Source organism: Rattus norvegicus, chromosome 7 (assembly GCF_021556685.1).
Source record: "Rattus norvegicus strain SHRSP/BbbUtx chromosome 7, alternate assembly SHRSP_T2T, whole genome shotgun sequence".
In the NCBI taxonomy this organism is placed as follows: Eukaryota; Metazoa; Chordata; class Mammalia; order Rodentia; family Muridae; genus Rattus; species Rattus norvegicus.
This window is the reverse complement of record NC_141540.1, coordinates 13,957,811-13,979,124: the sequence shown is the minus strand read 5'-3', so window position 1 is coordinate 13,979,124 and position 21,314 is coordinate 13,957,811. Positions and strand designations below refer to the sequence as shown.

The 21,314-nt window shown below is 53.9% G+C and overlaps 2 protein-coding genes across 3 annotated transcripts in view; both read right to left on the bottom strand.

The window, feature by feature from the left end:
* The window catches only part of Gng7 (G protein subunit gamma 7), a 63,350-nt gene extending 51,608 nt beyond the window's left edge, over positions 1-11,742 (bottom strand). The window contains exons 1-2 of one of the 2 annotated variants that reach the window (XR_015624356.1): positions 11,658-11,742; positions 6,682-6,744 (exon numbers count right to left, since the gene is read on the bottom strand). The gene's annotated coding sequence lies outside the window, so the exon portion shown is untranslated. The remainder of the gene's footprint in view (positions 1-6,681; positions 6,745-11,657) is intronic. The other variant, XM_087558853.1, reaches the window with a different exon arrangement.
* Positions 11,743-16,394: 4,652 nt separating this feature from the next.
* On the bottom strand, positions 16,395-21,250 carry Diras1 (DIRAS family GTPase 1). The gene is given in 2 exon segments (NM_001108987.1): positions 16,395-18,251; positions 21,212-21,250. A coding segment is annotated over 1 exon segment (597 nt). The 5' UTR covers positions 18,197-18,251; positions 21,212-21,250; the 3' UTR covers positions 16,395-17,599.
* Positions 21,251-21,314: the final 64 nt, after the last annotated feature.

Genomic DNA, 21,314 nt, shown 5'->3' with positions numbered 1-21,314 from the left:
GCCGTGCAAGCCGGTCATCTTAGCACGAAGGAGTGGGGAGGCTAAGGCAGGAGGATTGCTGTGAGTATGAGGCAGCTTGGGCAACATAGCGAGACTCTGTTTAAAGAAAATGAAGCAAGCGACAATAACTGAGCCTCATGATACAGACGGAAGCCGACTTCTTAAATAAGACGGTGACAAGGCTAGCCTCAGCCACAGAGCAAGTTCAGAACCAGCCTTTGTGTCCGAAATAAAAAGCGAAAGGGGCCAGCGAGAGGGCTCAGTATTTAAAGGAGCTTGCTGCCACAGCTGATGACAAAAGTTCAGCTCAGTCTCCAAGACAGGTCTTACTCTGTAGCCCCGACTGTCCTAGAACTCGATGTGTAGACCAGGTTGGACTCCAAGTCACAGTGATCCTCCTTCCTCTGCCTCCTGAGGTGGGAGAGTGCCTGCCTGGTATGCATGAGGCCCTGGGTTCAAACCCTAATATTGGAAACAAACCCACCGGAGCCACTGTATTCAATAGTGCAGATTTGGTCAGAACTCAGACCAGGTCACGTGTGGCCTTCGGTTTGCTCCTGCCATAGCCCCCAAGGCACAATGGCACTAGGTCCTTCACCGCTGTCTTGGGCAGGTGTGGGCGGCATCGGGAGAGCTGAGAAACAGGGACCTGGCCAGCAAAGCCACAAGTGTCTCCTCTGAGACCCTGTGGAGTGTAGTGTGGCCTCCTTGTACGTCAGAGCACCGTTTCACAGAGCAGCTTCAGCCAGAGTTCACCAGCGACGGCACAGCCCTCAGCGCGTGAAACACAAAGCCATATGCACATAGACCAGGTATGATGGCACTCGCCTGCCTGTCACCCCTGCACTCAGGGGCTGGACTGTCAGCCCCTCATACCCTCATCCAGTCCCCGGGGAGCTAATGACATGGGCCTGCGCTGGGGACCCACAGGAGTGACTCTGCAAGGTCACCCTCTGAACCTGCTGAGCTGTTGGCCCTGGCTCCCTCCGCATGGCTGGTTTTCCACAAAAGACTCTCTCATGGCAGAGTCACTGTCCCCTGGGGCCCCTCCTCCACCTGGGCTCGGCAGGGAGCTGAACACAGTTCCTAGCCCCACTTAGCCCAGGACGATGGCGCCTGCCCCATCCTCCCTCTGTGGCAATCCGAGCCTGTCTGCGTCTGAGGCTTTAGCATTAAGTTACCAAACCTTCCAGGGCCTGACATACAGTCCTGATGGCCACCGTGATTTGTGGAGAAAGGAAGGGCTGTCAAGCCTCTCTAGTCACCCCAGAGGCTGTGGACTCTAACCTCCAGCAGCAGGGACCACGGGTGCACGTGGGCGTGTGCTTCACGTCCAGCCTGCAAGGTGACTGTGTTCCACACTATCCAGCACTCCTCTAAGCTCTAGAAGATGCCTTCAGAGGGGTGCCTGTCTGGCAAGGACAGGGTGGCTTGGCCTCAGGGCCCTGAACTTGAGGTCAGCCCCAAGCAGAGCTGGAGAGACGACTCAGTGGTTCAGGGCACTGATGGTTCCTGAAGAGGACTCAGTTCCCAGCACCAACACATCGCTAGCAACTGACCGTGACTCCGTCCCAGGGGACCCAGTGCCTCCTGGCCGCTACGGGTACTGTATGCAGCATGGCACCCAGACAGACAGACATGCAGGCAAACACCCACGCACAGGAAATAAAAAGAAATGTATGTTACATCCTGTGTACTTACACATATGTATGTAAAGGTATATTTACTATTAAAGAAGGATTGAGGCTGGGACCCAGTGGATAGAACACTGACTTAACCTACGTGTCGCCTGGGGTTTCGTTCCCCGCATGAGGACCAAAGCACCTCGTTCTTTTTTTTTTTTTTTTTTTTTTTTTTCCCCCCGGAGCTGAGGACCGAACCCAGGGCCTTGCACTTGCTAGGCAAGTGCTCTACCACTGAGCTAAATCCTCAACCCCGCACCTCGTTCTTTTTCTCATGGGACATTTGAGGTTCAGGGATGTCATGGTTCATCACGATGACACGCACCACCAAGAGGTACTATCCAGGTGGCTGTCCTTTCTTGTCCTATCTGAAGGCTTCCCACCCCCATCTCTCACTCTGCTCCAGAGCACAGGTAACTGGAGGTAAGAGACACAGAGTGCAATGCATCACCCAGGCCCGAGGAGGCTTAAGCAGGAGGAGCAGGAACTCAAGGCCAGCCTACAAGGGACATCTCAACTTCCTATATGCCCATCCCTAAAGCTAGCAACTGGTGAACTTCCCTGTAAATAGTCACCTTGAGCAACCCTTTCTCAGTGAACACCGTCATGTGACATCTCTGGAAGCAACAGACACTGGTCACGCACAATAGCCCAATTGTGCAGCCCAGCTACACAGAAAATTGGCCCAGCATCAGCGGGGCACCTGAAGAAGAGCTAAGTCTAAATCCAGACCTTTCAAAACCTTTTCAGATCTGTGTTTTGCAAGGGTAGATTTGGCTCTCAGACTTGTACAAGTACAAGTCAGCTAACACCCTGTAACACACAGCACCGGTGTTGTGGATTGAGAGGGCCTGCTGTCTGTCGTATCACAGCTCCCTAGGGTGGGACTCTTCCAGGGGTCCCTGGGTTACATGTCCGCAGCCTCTCCAGTGATAACCCCAGATATCCATAACATCCTACTTATGGATGACCCCAAAGAGCCCAAACAGAAGATCGGCTAAACTGCTCCTGGAGAGCACGCTACAATAAGCATCAAATGTTTGAATTGTTGGGAAGCTGGTGCTGCTCGTTACACAGTGTTGGCTGACTGATACAGCCCCTGAGATTCAAATCCACCCTTGTGAGACTCCCATCCTTAATGGCAATCCGGAATACACAAAGAGCTGCTCACATGTCCTTACTGTAGTATCCTCACTCCTCAGAGTTTCTCTACTTAGCCAGGCTTGAAAATTGAGCATTTTTGAGAACTCTGTTGGTTAGAAAATGACACCAGGCTGTTATATATACTGTGACACTTCTCTTAAAACAGAAGTACGCTAACACCTCCCCATCTGGTTGAGATGAGAATAAGCTTTTTAAAAATCTGGAGCTTTACACACTTGGGGACAGTCACACTATCACACGTAGAAAGTGCCATAGAGACTACGTCAGACTATGCGCAGCTGCAAACCGTCTACACAGTCTTCAATGAACCATTCTCAGACACAGTCGCAAGCGCGAAGAAAACACATCATCCCCTCCCCCAAAATACAACCAACGCATCCATACCCTTCTGGAGCACAGCGCGCCCAATTTAGCTGTGGCATCCCATTCAAGCGCCTGGGCTGTGGGAATCTTAGCTTTGTGCAATCACTGAGCTCAAGAAAACCCTCGCAAGGGACCCCAAGTCCACGTGGGTCTCATGTAGCTCAGGTTGGTCTCAAGCTGGCTACGGAGCTGAGGATGACCTTGAACTTCTTTTTTTTTTTTTTTTTGGTTCTTTTTTTTTTTTTTTTTTTTTTTCGGAGCTGGGGACCGAACCCAGGGCCTTGCGCTTCCTAGGTAAGCGCTCTACCACTGAGCTAAATCCCCAGCCCCGACCTTGAACTTCTGATCCTCCTGCCTCCATGCCCCATGTGCTGGAATGGCAGATGGACACCACGAAATACAGCCACAAAGAAGGACTTGGAACAGTATAGTGTCTACAGTGCCCAGGGCAGAGACAGCGGGTTAATTTAACTATTAAATATCCTGAGAATATTCTGGGAGACACGTCAGAGGTCAGCACGCTTGGAAAAAGGGTCTTCAGAAGACAACATGGCAGATTGGGAAGAGTCCTAAACTAACTGGCAGCGATTGGTCTAACAAGACAGACAAGACTGACACACAGGGGGTTGGGGATTTAGCTCAGTGGTAGAGCGCTTGCCTAGGAAGCGCAAGGCCCTGGGTTCGGTCCCCAGCTCCGGAAAAAAAAAAGAACAAAAAAAAAAAAAAAAAGACTGACACACAGGAACAGTAGCAGAGGCTGTGAACCCACAGAAATTACAGCAGCCATAACCTGAAGACCCCGAGGCTTGCTAGGCCGGTGCTTCACCCTGACCACGCCCCAAGCCCCTCACTGTGGGGATTCTAGGCGGGACTCCACCCTGACCACGCCCCAAGCCCCTCACTGTGGGGATTCTAGGCGGGACTCCACCCTGACCACGCCCCCAGCCCATCACTGTGGGGATTCTAGGCGGGGCTCCACCTTGACCATGCCCCCAGCCCCCACTGTTGGGGATTCTAGGCGGGGCTCCACCCTGACCACGCCCCTCATCTGCTCACTGCGGGATCCTAAACTAGGGCTCCAACCCTTACCAAGCTTCCAGCCCTGGCCTTTCAAACTGAGGAAATAAATTTCTGCAGTTTTGAGTGCCCTCAGACTGTGCTCCTGAACAGGGCATCTGCTGTGGTTTGGAGATGTGGCTTCCGCTTCACCCACTGCGGCTCATGTGTGGATGGCTTGTTCTCAAACTGATGGTACTGAGGGTAGGTAACGGGATCACGGCAGCACTCGTTTCATCCGTGGGTGAACCCATCGATCAATCATAGGCGAATGGGCTGTCGGAGGCAGAGCCTGGATGGAGGAAGTGGGCAGTGGAGGAAGTATCTGGCTCGCCTTACACTCCATCACAGTAGAAGCCAATGAGCCTAGAGTCCTGAAGCCACGAGGAAACCTAGCTGTCTGTCTCAGGCTTGGCACAGTGGCCGATCCACACTAAGCACCCTGTATAACCCCTCCATCGATGGCCTTTCCCGATGCCTCTCCTGGGTAGATTCCCACAGCCCCACACAGCCCCACACAGCCCCACACAGCCCCACACAGCCCGTGGGGCCCAAAGAGCGTTGACGGCACTGATCCTGCACCCCGAGTTCCAGGCTCTGCAGCTGGAGGGGGTGATTTTCACGAGGGACACAAGGGAGACACACTCAGACATAGAGATCTCACATTGATGTCCCCAAAGCACCCCCCCCCCCGTCTCTCACTCTTGAATCACTGTCAGTTCTGAAGGGAGGGACAGATCTGTGTCACTGCCCCAGAGGAAACAGAGCCACTTAATTACTTCTCTAGCCATGCTGCCCGCCCGGGACCCTGGTCCATGTACCCAGTTGGGGGAGGACCTGGCCTGAGTCCAGGTCTGTGCCTCTGAGTCAAAGGTGACCAGAGATATTGTCATTCTAGGGAGCTCCTTGCACAGAGTGGGTCTTGAAAGCAGAGACAGTGAGTGCTCAGGACCCTGCAGGACCTGAGATGCCACAGCTTTAGGAGGTTTGCATGCCACAGTCCAGGCCTTCCATCACGGCCCTCAGCCTTCATCAGGCCACCTTCCCCATCCCAGAACCGAAGCATCACTAATGGCCCCTCCGGTTTCTAAAGGAGTCCTGCTGCAGCTTCTACCTGTGGGTCCCTTAATCCTGTCACTGGTTTAATAAGTTTTAACATATTAGATATACAGGGGCTGGAGAGATGGCTCAGTGGTTAGGAGCACTGACTGCTCTTCCAGAGGTCCTGAGTTCAAATCCCAGCAACCACATGGTGGCTCACAACCATCTGTAATGAGATCTGATGCCCTCTTCTGGTGTATCTGAAGACAGCGACACTGTACTCATATATAATAAATAAATAAACCTTTAAAAACATATTAGATATACAATAGTCATATTAACTTATTACAGGGGCACAGTTTCAATCTGTCAGAGTAGCCCAGGCTGGCCTTGAACTCAGAGACCCGCCTACCTCTGCCTCCCGAATGCTGGGACTAAAGGTGTGTACCATGAAACCCATCTTATATTTTACTTCCTTTATATCTTGCTCTCTTGAGTTCTATTTCCTGAGAGCACAGTAGTCATCCCCTCAGACCACATCTTCACTTCTCTGTCAACTTCCTTCCAATGATCCCGATGTTCCCTGGAGTCTCCCGCTTGGACATTTCTTCTCATGGAATTGCATAGTCAAGTAGCCTGGGTCTCTCCACCGAGCTGGCCAGTGAGCCCAGTGATCACCCGTGTCTGCCCTTTTTTTTTTTTTTAAGATTTATTTATGTATTATATATAAGTACACTGTAGCTGTCTTCAGATACACCAGAAGAGGGCATCGGATCTCCCTACAGATGGTTGTGAGCCACCATGTGGTTGCTGGGAATTGAACTCAGGACCTCTGGAAGAGCAGTCGGGTGCTCTTAACCGCTGAGCCATCTCTCCAGCCCCATGTCTGCCCTTCTAATGCTGGGATCACAGACATGTGAATTCACACCCAGCCTCTACATGGGTGCTGGGGATTGAACCCCAGCAACCTGTGCAACTCAGGTGCCTTAAGCACTTGTGCCATCTCACTGGCCCCCAGGACCTGCTCCGCCAGTGCTGCAAAGGTTCCATCAAGACAAACTGACGGGGCACATAGCCACTTCCATTGTGGGGACAAAACACAAGCAGAGACAAATCTCTGGAACTGGCTGGTTCCACAGGAGTAGGGGCACAGAGGACAGAGAGGGGAATTCAAGCCCGAGGTTGAGAATTGGGTGGAAAGACAGGGCTACAATGGTCTCATCTTTACAGAGACCCCAAAGCTGCAAGCCACCTCAAAAGACCCACTGATGTACAAAGAAAACTCCAGGGGTTAAAGACAACACAATCTGTGGCTAATGGCCCCACTGGGCACTTCCTTCTGTGTTCTCAGACCAAGTAAGATAAAAACACTCACCCTCAAACAATAAACAACAACAATCTTGTATCCATGGCCCCAGCGAGGGATAGGGAGTATGGCCTGCAGGAAGAAACGGCCCTTTAAAAAACTTCAAATGCATGAGCGAACCCACACAACCAGCGCTCCACACAATGGAAGAGCATCAGGCTGGAAAGCAACGGCCCCAAGGTGCACTCTTAGCCTTTCGAAGGGATCCTGTGGATCAACTGGGAAAGCTCTTGGCACAGACCAGCGGAGTCCAGGGACTCAGCACCAATGAGGCCCAAGAAAACCCCCCAGACACCCCAACTGAGGATGCTAGTACCATAACCAACCACTGTGGGTTGACATGAAGGAGACTGGGAAACTGAAGGGGCTCTGGCCACCCCTTTTATCTGGCCAAGTAGTACTCCCTCTCAAACTCCTGCTTGGAGTTATAGGCCCCAGACCCACCTCTCTGCCCCAAAGCGATTATCCTGTTAGGTTAAATATTGTTCTGCATGCGTGTAGATGGTCTATACTCAGTGCCCTGCACACATAATGGAGGCTGGAGGATGATGCTGGGTATCTTCCTCTATCTCTCTCTGCCTTGTTTCCTTGCTTCCTCACTGAACCCAAAGTGAGGCTGGACTTCAGCAAGCTCCCCTGTCTGGAGTGCCACAGTGCTGGGGTCACTGGGGTCTGTGTGGCCATGCATGGCTTATATGAGGGTCCCTGAGATTTGAACTTGCGTGCTCATGCTGTGCAGTAAGCAAGACAGAGCCTCCCTCAGCCCTATTTTGGGTTTTAGACAGGATCTCATCATTGTAGCTCAAGCTGGAACTCACAATCCCCCTGCCTCAGAGACCCAAGTGTTGGGATGACAGGCAAGTCAATGCCCCATTCCTAGTGTGACCCTTAGGCACACTTGCACACACACACACACACACACATGCACACCACACACACATGCACACCACACACCACATCACACCACACATACATGCACACCACACACACAACACACATGGGCAACACACACACACACAGCACACACATACACCACACACACATACACACGCACACCACAACACCACACACACACACACACACACACACACACACAGGTGCGCGCGCGCTCACTCGTCCAATCACATGATCTGGGACTTGGCATGGGTACTGAGAACAGAACAGGCTGACAAGGCGCCTTTGTTGGACTGGGAAGGAAAGAACGTTCTCAGAGCAGAGGGCAGCAGGAGCAGGAAGCTCCACTTGTCGGGGGGTGGGGTATGGAGGAGGCAGTAGGGTCAGGGTCCTCAGGCGGACCGACCGCCGAGGTCCTAGTGAGACTAGGAAGCTGATCTCCGATCTGCGTATTAGCCGCCATCGACTAAACCCAGCAAGAGGCTGTGGCTCTGAGCTCCCGGGCTTTGGGATGAAAAGGACCAGCACAGGGAAATGGATAAATTCACACCTTCACCTCAGAAAGAAAAGAGAGAAAGGCCTCAGACCAGTATAGTAAGTTATTATGACCAGGACAAGCTCACTTCAGAACAAGTCAGTAGCAGTCCAGGTGTCTACGAATGTATGGTGGAAATACAGCATGGTTGGTCCACACAGCAGAGCACCACAGTGAGCTGGAGCTCGGCTCTGAGGAACGCAAGGACATGGAACTCAGTGAGGTAGAGACCAGGGCAGAAGGCCGCACAGCCTGCGACTCCATGATGGGAATGTCCAAACCAGGAGAAAGCGGAGCCTGGAACCGTGTCTGTGGGTGCTGGGCTGGGGCGGCACAGGGTTGCCGGTAGAAGACATCTTCCTGGGGTGAGAACGTGGTATTAGCCTGTCATGTACAGATCATGGCTGCACCTGGAGACGAGCCCAGGAAAACCCTGAATTATTGTGCTTAAAATGTTGAATTTTAAAATATGCAAATCAGACACGAATTTAAAACAGGAAAAGCGATCAGATTATCTACTTTCCAGAGTCCTCAGGAAGAAGTTGGCAGGTGTTTTAAAAGGCTCTCCGATGTCCCATCCCCAGCCACCAGAGGAGACTAAGACAGGACCGGTCCTCCCAGGATCCAGGGAGAAAGTGGCCAGACCACAGGGAGGGGGAGACCCGAGGGAGCAGATTGAGGTGTCTCCTACTCAGTCACAAATGGTGGCTTTTACCTCCCAGTGTGGGAGCGGGAAGGAGGCAACAGAAACGAGTCCTCCATCCAGGCCTCATTGCCACAAGCACCTGGAATTGCCAAGGTGAGACAATAAAGGACTCAGGCGTGGGACAATCTTCCACAGAAGAGAAGCCAGCAAGGGGTGACTTGCCAAGCCCCTGTCATATAGTCACAGCAGCCAGAGAGAAAACAAAAGGGTCTGGACTTTCAGCCCACGTCAACCACAACGGATGCTGCAGTGGCTAGTGGCTGTGGCAGCCATTCTTTCTAGAAAGTTCTAAGGTCTTACTGTGTAGCCCAGGATGGCCTGGAACCCACTAAGTAGTCCAAGCTGGGGGCTGGGGATTTAGCTCAGTGGTAGAGCGCTTACCTCGGAAGCGCAAGGCCCTGGGTTCGGTCCCCAGCTCCGAAAAAAAAAGAACCAAAAAAAAAAAAAAAAAAAAGTAGTCCAAGCTGGCCTCAAAGTCACAGAAATCCACCTGCTTCTGGGATTATGTTATATTTATGAGGTACTGGGGACAACACCGGGGGCCTGGTGCATGCTGAGACGTGTCCCCAACCCAGTGAGCATCATTCCAGTCGCTATTTCTAGACACAAAGAAAAAACCTGTGACAACGTCTTGCGGGGGCAGCTTTCTTTCCTGTTACTACTTGGTGTACCAGAGCAAACGACAGTTCTGTGCCGTGTGGACAAAGATGGGCACCCCACTGGGTGTCCCTCGCCTGGGCACAACGGACTCACCAGGGGACCCCAAGGATCCTTCACGAAAGAAGCTGTGGGTGTGGGCAGACTTCGCTCAATCACTCACAATTTCAAAGTCACACAGAACTGGGTGTGATGACCACTCCATTAAAGTCCAACACTCAGGAAGCAGAGGCAGGGGGATCTCATTGAGTTCCAGGCCAGTCTGGGCTACACAGTGAGACCCTGTCTCAAAAAAGGAAGGAAGGAAGGAAGGAAAGAAGGAAGGAAGGAAGGAGAGAAGGAAGGAAGGAAGGAAGGAAGGAAGGAAGGAAGGAAGGAAGGAAGGAAGGCAGGCAGGCAGGCAAGCAAAATGAAAGAAATCGGAGTGTGGGCAATCTACACAGGGCCAAGTGTGGTGACCCCTACCTACCCTGTCACTCAAGAGAGAGACAGGAACAGGAGAGAGAGGTAGCCTAGGCTACAAGGAGAGCTTGTTTCAAAAACAAAACTGGACAGGCCACCTGGAAGAACTAGGTGTCATAACAAATGCCTTGTAATCCCAGCAGTGGCGAGCCTGAAGAAGGAGGATGAACATGGCTTTCAGCCCCAGTGCCTCCCTGGGGGATTCTAGGCAGGTGCTCTCCACCCCTGGGCTCTGTCCCAGTCCACACCCTGCCAACCTGGCTGCATAGATCACAGATTTCCTTGTCTCTGGGCTACGGGCTCTGGGCCTGTTCATTCTCTGTGGGACGCTCTGGGCCCCTCGAGGTGCTGTGCAGTCTTAGGCTATACCCTGCGCACCAGGACCTCCCGGATTTAAAGCAGCTACACATGTCCCTGGATGTTACCCAGTGTTCCCTGCACAACGGAGTCACCCAAGCTCAGAGACAATCTTACACTAAACTGCAGGCTGACTGTGGCGATTTTGAGACAGCATCTCACTATGCATTTGTGGCTATCCTGGAACTCACAATGTAGCCTAAGCTAGCCTCAAACTTTCCATTTCTCGGACTCAGTTTCTTAAGGACTGGGAGACCATGCCTGCTGCCACCAGGGTGAAGGGCACCCCAAGACGGTATGGTGGGGGTCGAGGGGGATTCCCTGTAGTCTTTCTATGACAGCTTGCACTAGGATGGGCTTAACACACACCTTCTCTGGCCAGTACTGCAGGGAACCTACCTAGGGCTAGCTGCCATTTCCCTCACTGGGGTGGGGTGGGTTGGGGGAACTGAAGAACAGCAGGTGACAGACAGAAGCAGAGTCCCAAAGCCACTGAGAGCACTAGACCTGTCTGCAGCTGCAAACCGGTGAGCTTGGTGCCTGGTTCCCTGACACTTGGTCACAGTTTCAGTATAACAAGAGATCCCCCAGCCCTGTCAACCTCTCTCCCACCTCATCCCCCATCCTTACCCCAAACCCCACAGTGGAGAGCCACCCACACACCTTAACACTATTGCCCCTAACACTCCCACAGGAAGATTCTGAAACAACCAGTCAGCTATGAGATTGTGCACCCCAAGATCTAAACCTATGTACCCTGAGTCCCTGAGAGGGACACACAGGTACCTCCCCTGCTCCATGTTCTTGTTTCCAAGGTGTTCGTACCATGTGCAAACAGACAGCAGACAAGTAGTGCCACACTCCTCCCGGACTGCACCCCACCCCTCCCGAATTGCACCCCACCCCTCCTGGACTGTACCCCACTCCTCTCTCACTGCATCCCACTCGACTGTACCCCACTCCCCCCTGACTTCACTCCACTCCTCTCTGACTGCACCTCATGCCTCCCCTACCGCACCCCACTCCTCTCTACACCTCATTTCTCGCTAATTGTACCCCACTTCTCCTGACTGCACCCCACTCCCTTGACTGCACCCCACTTCTGTCACCTCACCCCATACCTATCTGACTGCACCCAACTCTTGTCTGTCTGTACCCCACTCCTCTCTAGCTGACTGCACCCCACTCCTCCATAACTGACTGTAACCCATTCCTCCCTGATTGCACCCCACTCCTCTCTGCGACCCAACTCTCTCTGACTGCACCCCACTCTTGTCTGACTTCGCCCCACTTCTCTAGACTGCCCCCGCCCTCTCTGAGGCAGCCCACTCCTCTCCTACAGACCCGGACTCTCTTCAGCACGCCCGAGCTCACCTGCCTCCCGCCAGTGTCTCAGTAGCCGCGCTGCCAAACGCACCGCGGGGCCTAAAGAGGGCTCTTCCATGGGGCGGGGTTCCCCGTGATGAGGGCGGAGCCTCTGTAGCATTCGGACCAATCAGAAGCCAAGATGGCGGAGGTTGGTCCAGAGGAGGAGCCTTGGGCCGAAAGTCTGGTAGGCTTAGCTTTGCGGGGGAGCAGGGCGGGGCTTTGGGCACGAGTGGGCAGGGCAAAACCAGCAATGGCACCTTCACGGGCCATTCACAAGCTGGAGGGCGGGGTTATGTTTCTAAAGACTGGCAAGCAATGGCGCAGTGGGAGGGGCCTCTCTGAGGAGACTGCCTAATCTTAGGCCTGTGTTATGTCAGGCGTTCTGTTTTGGCTTTTCAGTTTATTTTATTGGCGTGTATTCATTGTACAGCATAATGGGTTTCATTATGACATTTGCATACATTTATATCCCATATTCATCCTCCGTGCATCATTTTAGCAATAAGAAAACACCAACTAAACTCCCCATCTCAGCCCACATCTAACAAGACAGCAGGGGCCAGTTAGAAAACCCAGGAGATGGGGTTGGGGATTTAGCTCAGTGGTAGAGCGCTTACCTAGGAAGCGCAAGACCCTGGGTTCGGTCCCCAGCTCCGAAAAAAAGAACCAAAAAAAACATGCTAACTCAAGCGTGTCTGTATTGATTCCTTTGGGGTTGGGGATTTAGCTCAGAGGTAGAGCGCTTGCCTAGCAAGTGCAAGGCCCTGGGTTCGGTCCCCAGCTCCGAAAAAAAAAAAAAAGAAAAAAGGAAAGAAAACCCAGGAAAGCCAGGACCGACCGGGAAGCTCACTTGCGGTTTTTCCCAAGTAGGGACCCAGGATAGAAAGGAACTATTAATTTTTCATTTGCTTGTTTATTTATTTTTTTCTGCATTCCGATGTTTATCTCCAGTTTTTTCTATTCTCTCTGTTACTTGGGTTTTTTGGGTCTTGCAGTACTGGGCTTGGGTTATACCTTCAGCCATCTTTTTTTGTCTTTTATTGTCAGACAGGGTCACAGTATACCCAGGCTGGCTTTGAATTCACTGTGTAGCTTAGGATGACTTTGAACCTCCAGTGGGTGCAGGGGCACCAGGGAATCATGCTGGGAGCCCTAGTCCATGGGTCTGCATTCTCCACAAGTTCTCTTGGTGACCTCAGAGACATCTGGAACATTCCTGCAGATAGCAGTTGTCCCAGGGAAAGACCAGGGCAGCCCCTCAGTGGGTGACCTCAAGATTCTGGTCTGGAGAGACATTCTATGACAGGCAGTCTGCTGGCTTGGCTCCCTGGGCTCATGTCACACACACACACACACACACACATGCACATGCATACATGCACACACATACATGTACACACATACATACACGCACATGCACACACACATGAGTGCCCCCACCACACACATCCACGAACACATGCACAGACAGACACACGCATGCACATGCACACATGCACACACACACACACACACACATACATGCACAAACACTACATTTCGTGTTGTATAGAGAAAGCCCAGTACCTTCCTACAGCTCTCTTCCTTTCCAGACTGGCACATTACATCCAGGCTGTGTCTGGACCCTACTACTGTAGAAACCGGAGTCATGGTTTGTAGTCCGCCTGGTAATGTTGGAACTCCATATCCTTTAAATAACTCAGATGCAGACTTGGGCTATGTTCCAGCACTTGAGAGAATGAGGCAGAAGGATTGCTCTAAGTTTGAGGTCAGGTTGGGCTACATGGTGAGTTTGAATCCCCTGTAAGCTATATGAGACCCTGTTTCAAAAACTAATGCTGGACAGTTCGCTCAATGGTTAAGAGCACTAGCTGATCTTCCAGAGGTCCTGAGTTCAATTCTCAGCACCCACATGGTGCCTCACAACTGTCTCCAGTTCCAGGGGATCTGACACCTTCACAGAGACACGCACACAAGCAAAACACTAGTGCACATAAAATTTACATAAGTAAATAAATAAATACAAACATTAAGAGGGGCAGGCGAGGTACTGCAATAGGAAAAGTATCTGCCGCCAAGTCTGAGAGCCCGAGTTCCATCTCCGGGAAGACCAAACCACTACGTCATTACGTCCTCTCATCAGCACACACATACTGGAGCGTGTGTACATGAGCGCGCGGGCACACGCATACAAAAATTTCCCAAATGTAATTCAAAATAAGATCCACAAAAATTATGCTTTTACGACATGCGATTGACTCTAAGTCGATCCAGAAGGCCGCACTGCGCCCAATGGCCATCAGGGGGAGCGCTGGAGCTGCCCGCCATGGACACACCCCCTTCCTCTCTGTCCTGAGCTCGTTAGGCTGCCCCAGACTAGTCCAGTTATTCACTTTATGTGTACGGATGTTGTGCGTACATGCACGTGTCTGTGCGCGCACCGTGTGTGTGTGTGTGTGTTTGTGTGTGTGTGTGTGTGTGTGTGTGTGTGTGTGTGTGTGTGTGTGTGTATGTGTGTGTGTGTACACGAGACACCATACGCAGATTATACAGAACTGGAAATGGCATCCAGGGCTTCATCCACAGCAGGAGAGCACGGCCAAACTTCATATTATTATATGAAAGATAAACACACCATTGCTTTTCCGGCCTCCCACTGGAGGATTCTCGACTGAGGCTCTACCCCTGAACACGCCCCCAGCCCCTCACTGGGGATTTTAGGCTGGGGCCCCACCCTGAGCACGTCCCAGCCCCTCAATGGGAGATTTTTTTTTCTTTTTTTCGGAGCTGGGGACTGAACCCAGGGCCTTGCGGTTGCTAGGCAAGCGCTCTACCACTGAGCCAAATCCCCAACCCCTCAATGGGAGATTTTAAGCGGGACTCTACCCACGACCACACCCCCAGCCCTTGGTATGTATGGTTTTTTTTTTCCCTTTGTTTTGTTTTCTCTCATTCTGGTCTTTATTTCTATGGTTCTGTGAGGCTTATATTTTGGGGTTTTTGTTGTTGTTGTTTGTTTGTGTCTGCGTAGGCACTGGTGGATATGCCCATGGCAGAGGCCAGTGGAGGGTGTTGGTGTCCTCCTCTTTGACTCTATGCCTATATCTTCCAGTCAGGGTCTCTCCCTGAACCTGGATCTCATGTTTTCTATCCTAGGCTAAAAGTGGAGTGATGCTTTTTCCTCAGCTTTCTTGGCTAGGGTTACAAGGAATCCTGGCTTGTTACAGGGAGCTAGGAAGTGAACTTTGGTTCTTTACAAGAGCTGCAAGCATTTTTAATCACTGAGCCACCCCTCCAGCCCTTGTTGTTTCTGTTGGATTCCTGGCAATGTGCCTCCCTATTTGGCCTCCAGTGCTGGGATTAGAGGCAGGGGCGGGCAGCCATGCTCAGTTGTATGTGGTGACTGAAGGTGAGGGGCTGAAAGGCAGGCGCCCTGCCTGTGCATGCTGTGGCTGTGCCTGGTATCCAGGTCAGAGCCAGGTATACAGTGGTGCCATTACACACAGTGAATGGGCAAATGCTCACCCAATCTGTCCTTCAAATGGCAGAGGGGAGCTTGGGGAAGGGAAGGACTGGGCAGAAGACATGGAGAGATATCAAGTGAAAAGCTGAGCTACTGAGACAGAATCCAGGCAACCTTGCAAGGCCCAGAGGAGGACCAGACACTGTTTTCATGGCCCAGGAAGCTTATTCCTGACCTTGGCTGTGACATCCGCTGCATCCCACCCCATTCCCCCCCCCCCATGCCCATCCTCCATTTCCAGCCCTCACCTGCAGCGGGCAACTCACAACCCCACAGAAGCCACGAGGCACAGGGGAGGCAGGATCCACATGTTTATTGCAGGAAGACAAGGTCTACAAGAGAACGTACACAGACCCCACATGGGACGGGGCTCCCACATGCGGGGGGCAGGGGTGGGTCACAGCAAGCGCCTGGCGGGGTCCCCAGCACCAGAGATGCCTGGGCAGGTTGGCCAGCAGCCAGGGTGGGCTCCAGCCTCCCCTGCCACCCAGCCCGATTCTCCCCAGGATGGGCAAGGCTGGCCAGGAGAGGCCTGGGGTGGCCCAGAGATTGTGCTATCAGGGTGTGTCCCTGAGAAAGGGCTGTGACCCCCTGTCCAGCCAGGAGCCACTCCCGAGGCTTGGGAGCAGGTGGCAGCTATGGGGGCCCTGGACTGGCTGGGGGTCAGGGCTCAGCTAAGCTCAGGCTCAGGCTTCAGGCTGTGACCTCCCTGTGCCTGACACAGAGAAAGGAGCACAGTGAGGTCTGGCCCACTTGGTCATCTGGCTTCGGCCTTCTTTCTGCCTCTCTGTCTCTGTCTCTTTGAGTCCATCTCTCTCTGTCTCTCTGTCTCTCTGTCTCTCTGTCTCTCTGTCTCTGTGTGTCTCTCTGTCTCTCTGTCTCTCTGTCTCTCTGTCTCTCTGTCTCTCTGTCTCTCTGTCTCTCTCTCTCTCTCTCTCTCTCTCTCTCTCTTTCTCTCTGTCACACACACACATCAGGACTCAGCTCGCCTGCCCAGGCCACTGACTGGTCTGCAGCCGCTGTGAAGTGATGACCTCGCACTGAGGCCTCTGTACTACGTCCTTGTCACTTCTGAGCCAGGAGCCAGCTCACCACAGCCTGGAACAGGACCCGTTGACCGTCGGACAGGCCTGTGTCACCCACCCCTGAAAACACAGAGCCACACAGACATACCACAATGTCTAGGTGCCCTCCACAGCCACATACACTGTGGTCTCACTAAGAACACCAAGTGGTGCAAGAACACCCCATCCCCAGACAGACACACACCCATCCACACACACGGTCACAGAAACACACACTTCTAAGTCACCCTCATGTGGGTGGGACACAGGCCCAGGAGCCGCTCGGGGTCCCAGACAGTCTCGCAGATACCACGGGGGCTCCGTAACTCAGGGCGGACGTGGGGAACAGGCTCTGGAGTACACGTGACCAGCAGAGGGGCTCAGGTTCTGTCAGAGCCTTGGGGCAGCAGCCCCTGTTCCATCACCTCCCACAGAGGGGCTGATAGTCCCTCACCTGGGCACCCCATCACCAACGCCCCAAACCCCCAGTCGGGGTGGCCATGGAGGCACCACTGTGCCAAGGTCTCTGTCTCAGCAGAAGGCAGTGTCCAGGCAGCCGCTCCACACTCCAGGCTCAGGGTCCCCATGCACCTCTCCTGAAGGGCAGTCCTGGGCTTGTGCTGTGGGTGTCCGCCATTCCAGAGGCGGTGCTCTGGGCGGGCATTGCTGCAGGCCCTGTGTTTATTGCCTGGGGCCTGAGGCCCCGCCCGCGGGCCCATCCACCCTGGTGTGCAGACAGGAGAGGACAGGGGTGTTCTGGACCCAGGGAAGGACACAGGTCAGAGGTCATGGGGAAAGGCCAGGATCGGGTGAGAGAAATAAGATATTAGTGAGGGAAGATGAGGTCAACGGGAACTCCCCGGAGGTCACAGTGATAGAATGTGGACATGGCTGGGAACACCGGGGGAGGGGGGGGAAAGGGCCAGAGATGGAGAGGCAATATGGCCTCTCTGGTCCTGACTGGGACAAGCAGTTCCTTAGCCGGGTCCCTGTTTTCAAATCTGCAGGGATCAAACCCCCCAGTGTGTGGTTGTGGGGTACAGATAGAACGGGGGTGGGGGGGAGCAGAGAGAGACACAGAGGGAGAGGTCGGCAAAGGATGAAGCCATGGAGGTGTGAAGAGCGGGGATGGAGCCTGACCCTACTGTAGGCTGGTGGGGATGGGAAGAGGGAGGAGAGATGGCGGGAGGGGGAGGAGGGATGGGCAAAACGAACTAAGGAAGGAGGAGCAGGAGCAAAGAAGGGAGGGACAGAGAAGAGAGAGGAGGGGGAGGGAGGAGAGGAGTACTAAGAGAAGAGGGGAGGGAAGGGAGGAGGGAGGGGAGCAGGAGCCCGGGAGGCCCAAGCCGGCTCTGGCCGGCTCACATGAGCGCGCACTTGCCCTTGATGCGGTCGGCCCTCTTCTGCTTGTTGGAGCGTTTGCCGTCCACGCTGAGGCTGACGCTGCGGCGCGTCTCGAGCGTCAGCAGCTCCTGGAACAGCTCCTTCACGTTGTAGTTCATCTTGGCCGAGGTCTCCATGAAGGCGCACTTCCACTCCTGTGCCACGGCCTGCGCCTCGCGGGTGTGCACCTCCCGCTGCGTCTCATCACACTTGTTCCCCACCAGCATGATGGGGATGTCCTCCACGCTGCCCTTGATCTGCACGATCAGCTTGTAGATGGGGCTCAGCTCGTCCAGCGACTGCTTGCTGGTCACCGAGAACACCAGGATGAAGGCGTGGCCCTTGGAGATGGACAGCCGCTGCATGGCTGGGAACTGGTGGCTGCCGGTGGTGTCCGTGATCTGCAGTGTGCACACGCTCTTGTCACAGCTGATCACCTGCCGGTACGTGTCCTCTATGGTGGGGATGTAAGTGTCACGAAACGTCCCCTTCACAAAGCGGAGCACCAGGGAGCTCTTGCCCACGCCGCCTGCGCCAAATACGACCACACGGTAGTCATTGCTCTGTTCTGGCATCTTCTCTGAAGCCGGCTGGGAGGACAGGGCCGGCTGCTAGAACCCCAGACCGACCCTGTTGGAGAAGGGACAGTAAAATATGTCAGACCACATGAGCCCAGGATAGCCCCCTGACCCAGTGGCCGGGTCCCGGCGGTGCTGGTCTTTCCTCAGCCAAGTGTCTCCCAAGTGGCCCTCACAGCCACTCTGGCTGACTGCAACTTCAGGAGGGCTCCCTGTCAACCTCTCAGCTTCTTTCTCTCCGAGATCTAGATCTGTAAAGCCCGGAGCTCTCCGAGCCGGGCGGCAGAGGGAGCTGCTGAAGATGGTGCAGCTGATGAGGCCAGGATGCAAAGATGCCCACGTCAGCAATGGGTCCCACCTCAGGCCTGACTTCCACGGAGCCCCCAGGTCTGCACCGGTATAAGTGCCTCACTCGGAGCTTCACCATCTTCCTGCCCCATCCTCACCCCGTCTCAAAACAAAACAGAACAAAAAACCAAGATGGGTGTTGGAGAGCCGGCTCCCCGGTGACAGCATGGGCTGCTCTCACAAAGGACCTGATTCTGTTCCCAGCACCCGCTCACAACCACCAGGGGATCTTATGCCTTCTTCTGGCCTCCGAAGGTGCTACACACATGTAGAAAATAAATAGAAAAGAATGCAATGAGCTGGAGAGGTGGCTCAGTGGTTAAGAGCACTGGCTGCTCTTCCAGAGTCCGGAGTTCAAATCCCAGCAACCACATGGCGGCTCACAACCATCTGTAATGAGATCTGGTGCCCTCTTCTGGAGTGTCTGAAGAAAGACAGCCACAGTGTACTTATATATAATAACTAAATCTTAACAAAAAAAAAAAAAAGGAACCCCATTGTGAAAAATCAGACGTGGCAGTACACAGCCATAGTCCCGGAACTGGGGAGGCTGAGGCAAGGGCATAGTGAATTGTGGGCTACTCTGGGTTACAGAGCGAGACTGACTAACACATCCTCCGGTCATTGAGGTGGCCCACACCTTTGGTGCAGTGCAGAGGAAGCGGCAGGAGTGTCTCTGTGAGTTTGAAGCCAGCCTGGGCAAACTGGGCTGAATATCGAGACCATGTCTCCAAAAAACAAACAAACAAACAAAAACAAAAAAAAAAAGCAAAGGGAAAAACAAGACAGTAAGCAGGTGTCAGACCTGTGACAACCGTCACAACAAACACGCCCAAAGTGCGGCCCAGGGCCTCAGCCTCAGCCCTTCATGTCCTGAAGACTGGCCTCCAGCCTGGCTCTGGGAGCCTGCCACATGAAATAGCCTCCTAAAAGACTCCGACACTGACACTGGGGACATCCAGGAATTGAATGTGTAAATCCTGAGTCTCTAGAAGCAGTTCCTGGGACAAGGGGACTCTCAGCTCAGCCTTGAAGATGAGTGAGGCCTCCCTGTCCCTTTGCCCGTGCCTTGGCTTCCTTCTCAGGCCGCTGTGTGCTCAACAGAATTCCTGGCAGGGATTCCTTGGGTTTCTCTCCTGTTTTTGCTCAGAGAGGTTCATGGGTCTCAGAGGGTCACACAGCATGAGGATTCCTAAAGTAGCAGAGGTGGGGAAGACGTGTGTGGAGGGGAGATTAAGGAGGCCTGTCCCTACTACTGTCGTCCCTCAGACAGAGTCCTTTCCCCACCTCTTTCCCCCTCAGACACATACAGAGAAAGTTCAGAGGACTCCCCTGGAGTCACTGAAGGAGCAGCTGTGTCTGTGGGGTTCAATTTTGTCTTCTATGGGATGACAGGCACCCAGGCCTAGCCTGGGAGAGGGGACCAGAAATATGGTTAGGGGTGAGTGCCTCCAGCTCAGCCTGCAATGAGCCCCAAAGCTATAGCAACCTGTGGTTCTGGGGTGAGGAGGAGCGCCCTCCATGGGGTCTGAAGGTATATTCGGAATTATCGAATGTGCCTAAATAAAAGGAAAATGCAACAACTGGAGCCAATGCTAGTGACACCCAAAACTCTCAAGCTGGACACTTACCCAAAGTGTCCCTGGATTCTACACAGGGGACTTCTTGGCCTGGGGAAGAGCTGGAGGTGCTGGCATGGTGCTACTGTCCAGCCCAGCACTCTTAGCGTTTCTCTTGGAGGGTAATGGGAGGGGATACCCAGAGACAGCACCCCACTGCCCTGGGGGATCTAAGGCGGCACATGGAGGTGGGATGTGTGCCCCTCAACGTGACCCCATCTTGGTGGTGGGCCCGGGAGTTGCAGTGCCCACTTAGATGGGTGCTGAGGTTTGGGCCCCTGACTAAGAGAGTCCTGTGCAATCCAGGTCTCCTTCCTCTGGGGATCAGGGAGAGGGCCCTGAACTTGCATTGAGAAGAGCTTTGCTCAAGGTCATATCTAAGAGGTGGCATGACTCAGAAGGGACTTAAAACTGGGCCCTGCTCAGCTGCTGTGTCCAGGGGGCTCAGAGGTGCTTGGCCACCCCGTCTGAGTCACCCCAGCCCCGGGCCAGCCTGGCCAAAGCCTCTCAATCCACAGAGCAGCACAGGGCAGGGCCCTGGGACCATGAAGCCACCTCAGGTGCAAAGAGCCAGGATGGCCTTGGCCAGGGGGAGTCTGGGGGCAGGGGCACTGACTAGTGTGGGTGGCTGATCTAGGGGCTGCAGACTGGGGCTATGATGAAGAACGGGCAGCTTTAAGGACTCAAGGGAATGGTGGGGCTCCCCAGGAGTCAGGAGTGGTCTCAGAGGAAAGAAGGAGTCCTGAGAGAGGGGCTTGGTCACGAGGGTGCAGGGCTCTATGGGTGGCAGTGAGGGACCCGGGCCTTAGCAGGCAGTTCGCAGAGGGCATGTATGAGGCAACTAGGGCCCAGAAGGTCCCGAGTGATGCTCTGCGTGGCCAGGCAGGGGTGGGGCGACCGGGAGCTGTCCATGGTGACCGCTGGACTCCCGGGGACAAGCAAAGCCTGGCATGGTGGCCCGGGAGGGTGGGGCCGGAACAAAGGGATCATGGTGGCTTGGGGACCCCTCCCCACCCTTTATGGCCGCGGCTGCCCCGCCGCCTACCTGGGCCGCTGTGGTCCCCGCCGCTGCGCTGCTGTCCGCGCCGCCGCAGTCCCGATGTCCCCGCCCCAGCTGCGCTCCGCCCCGCCCGCCCCGCCCGCCCCGC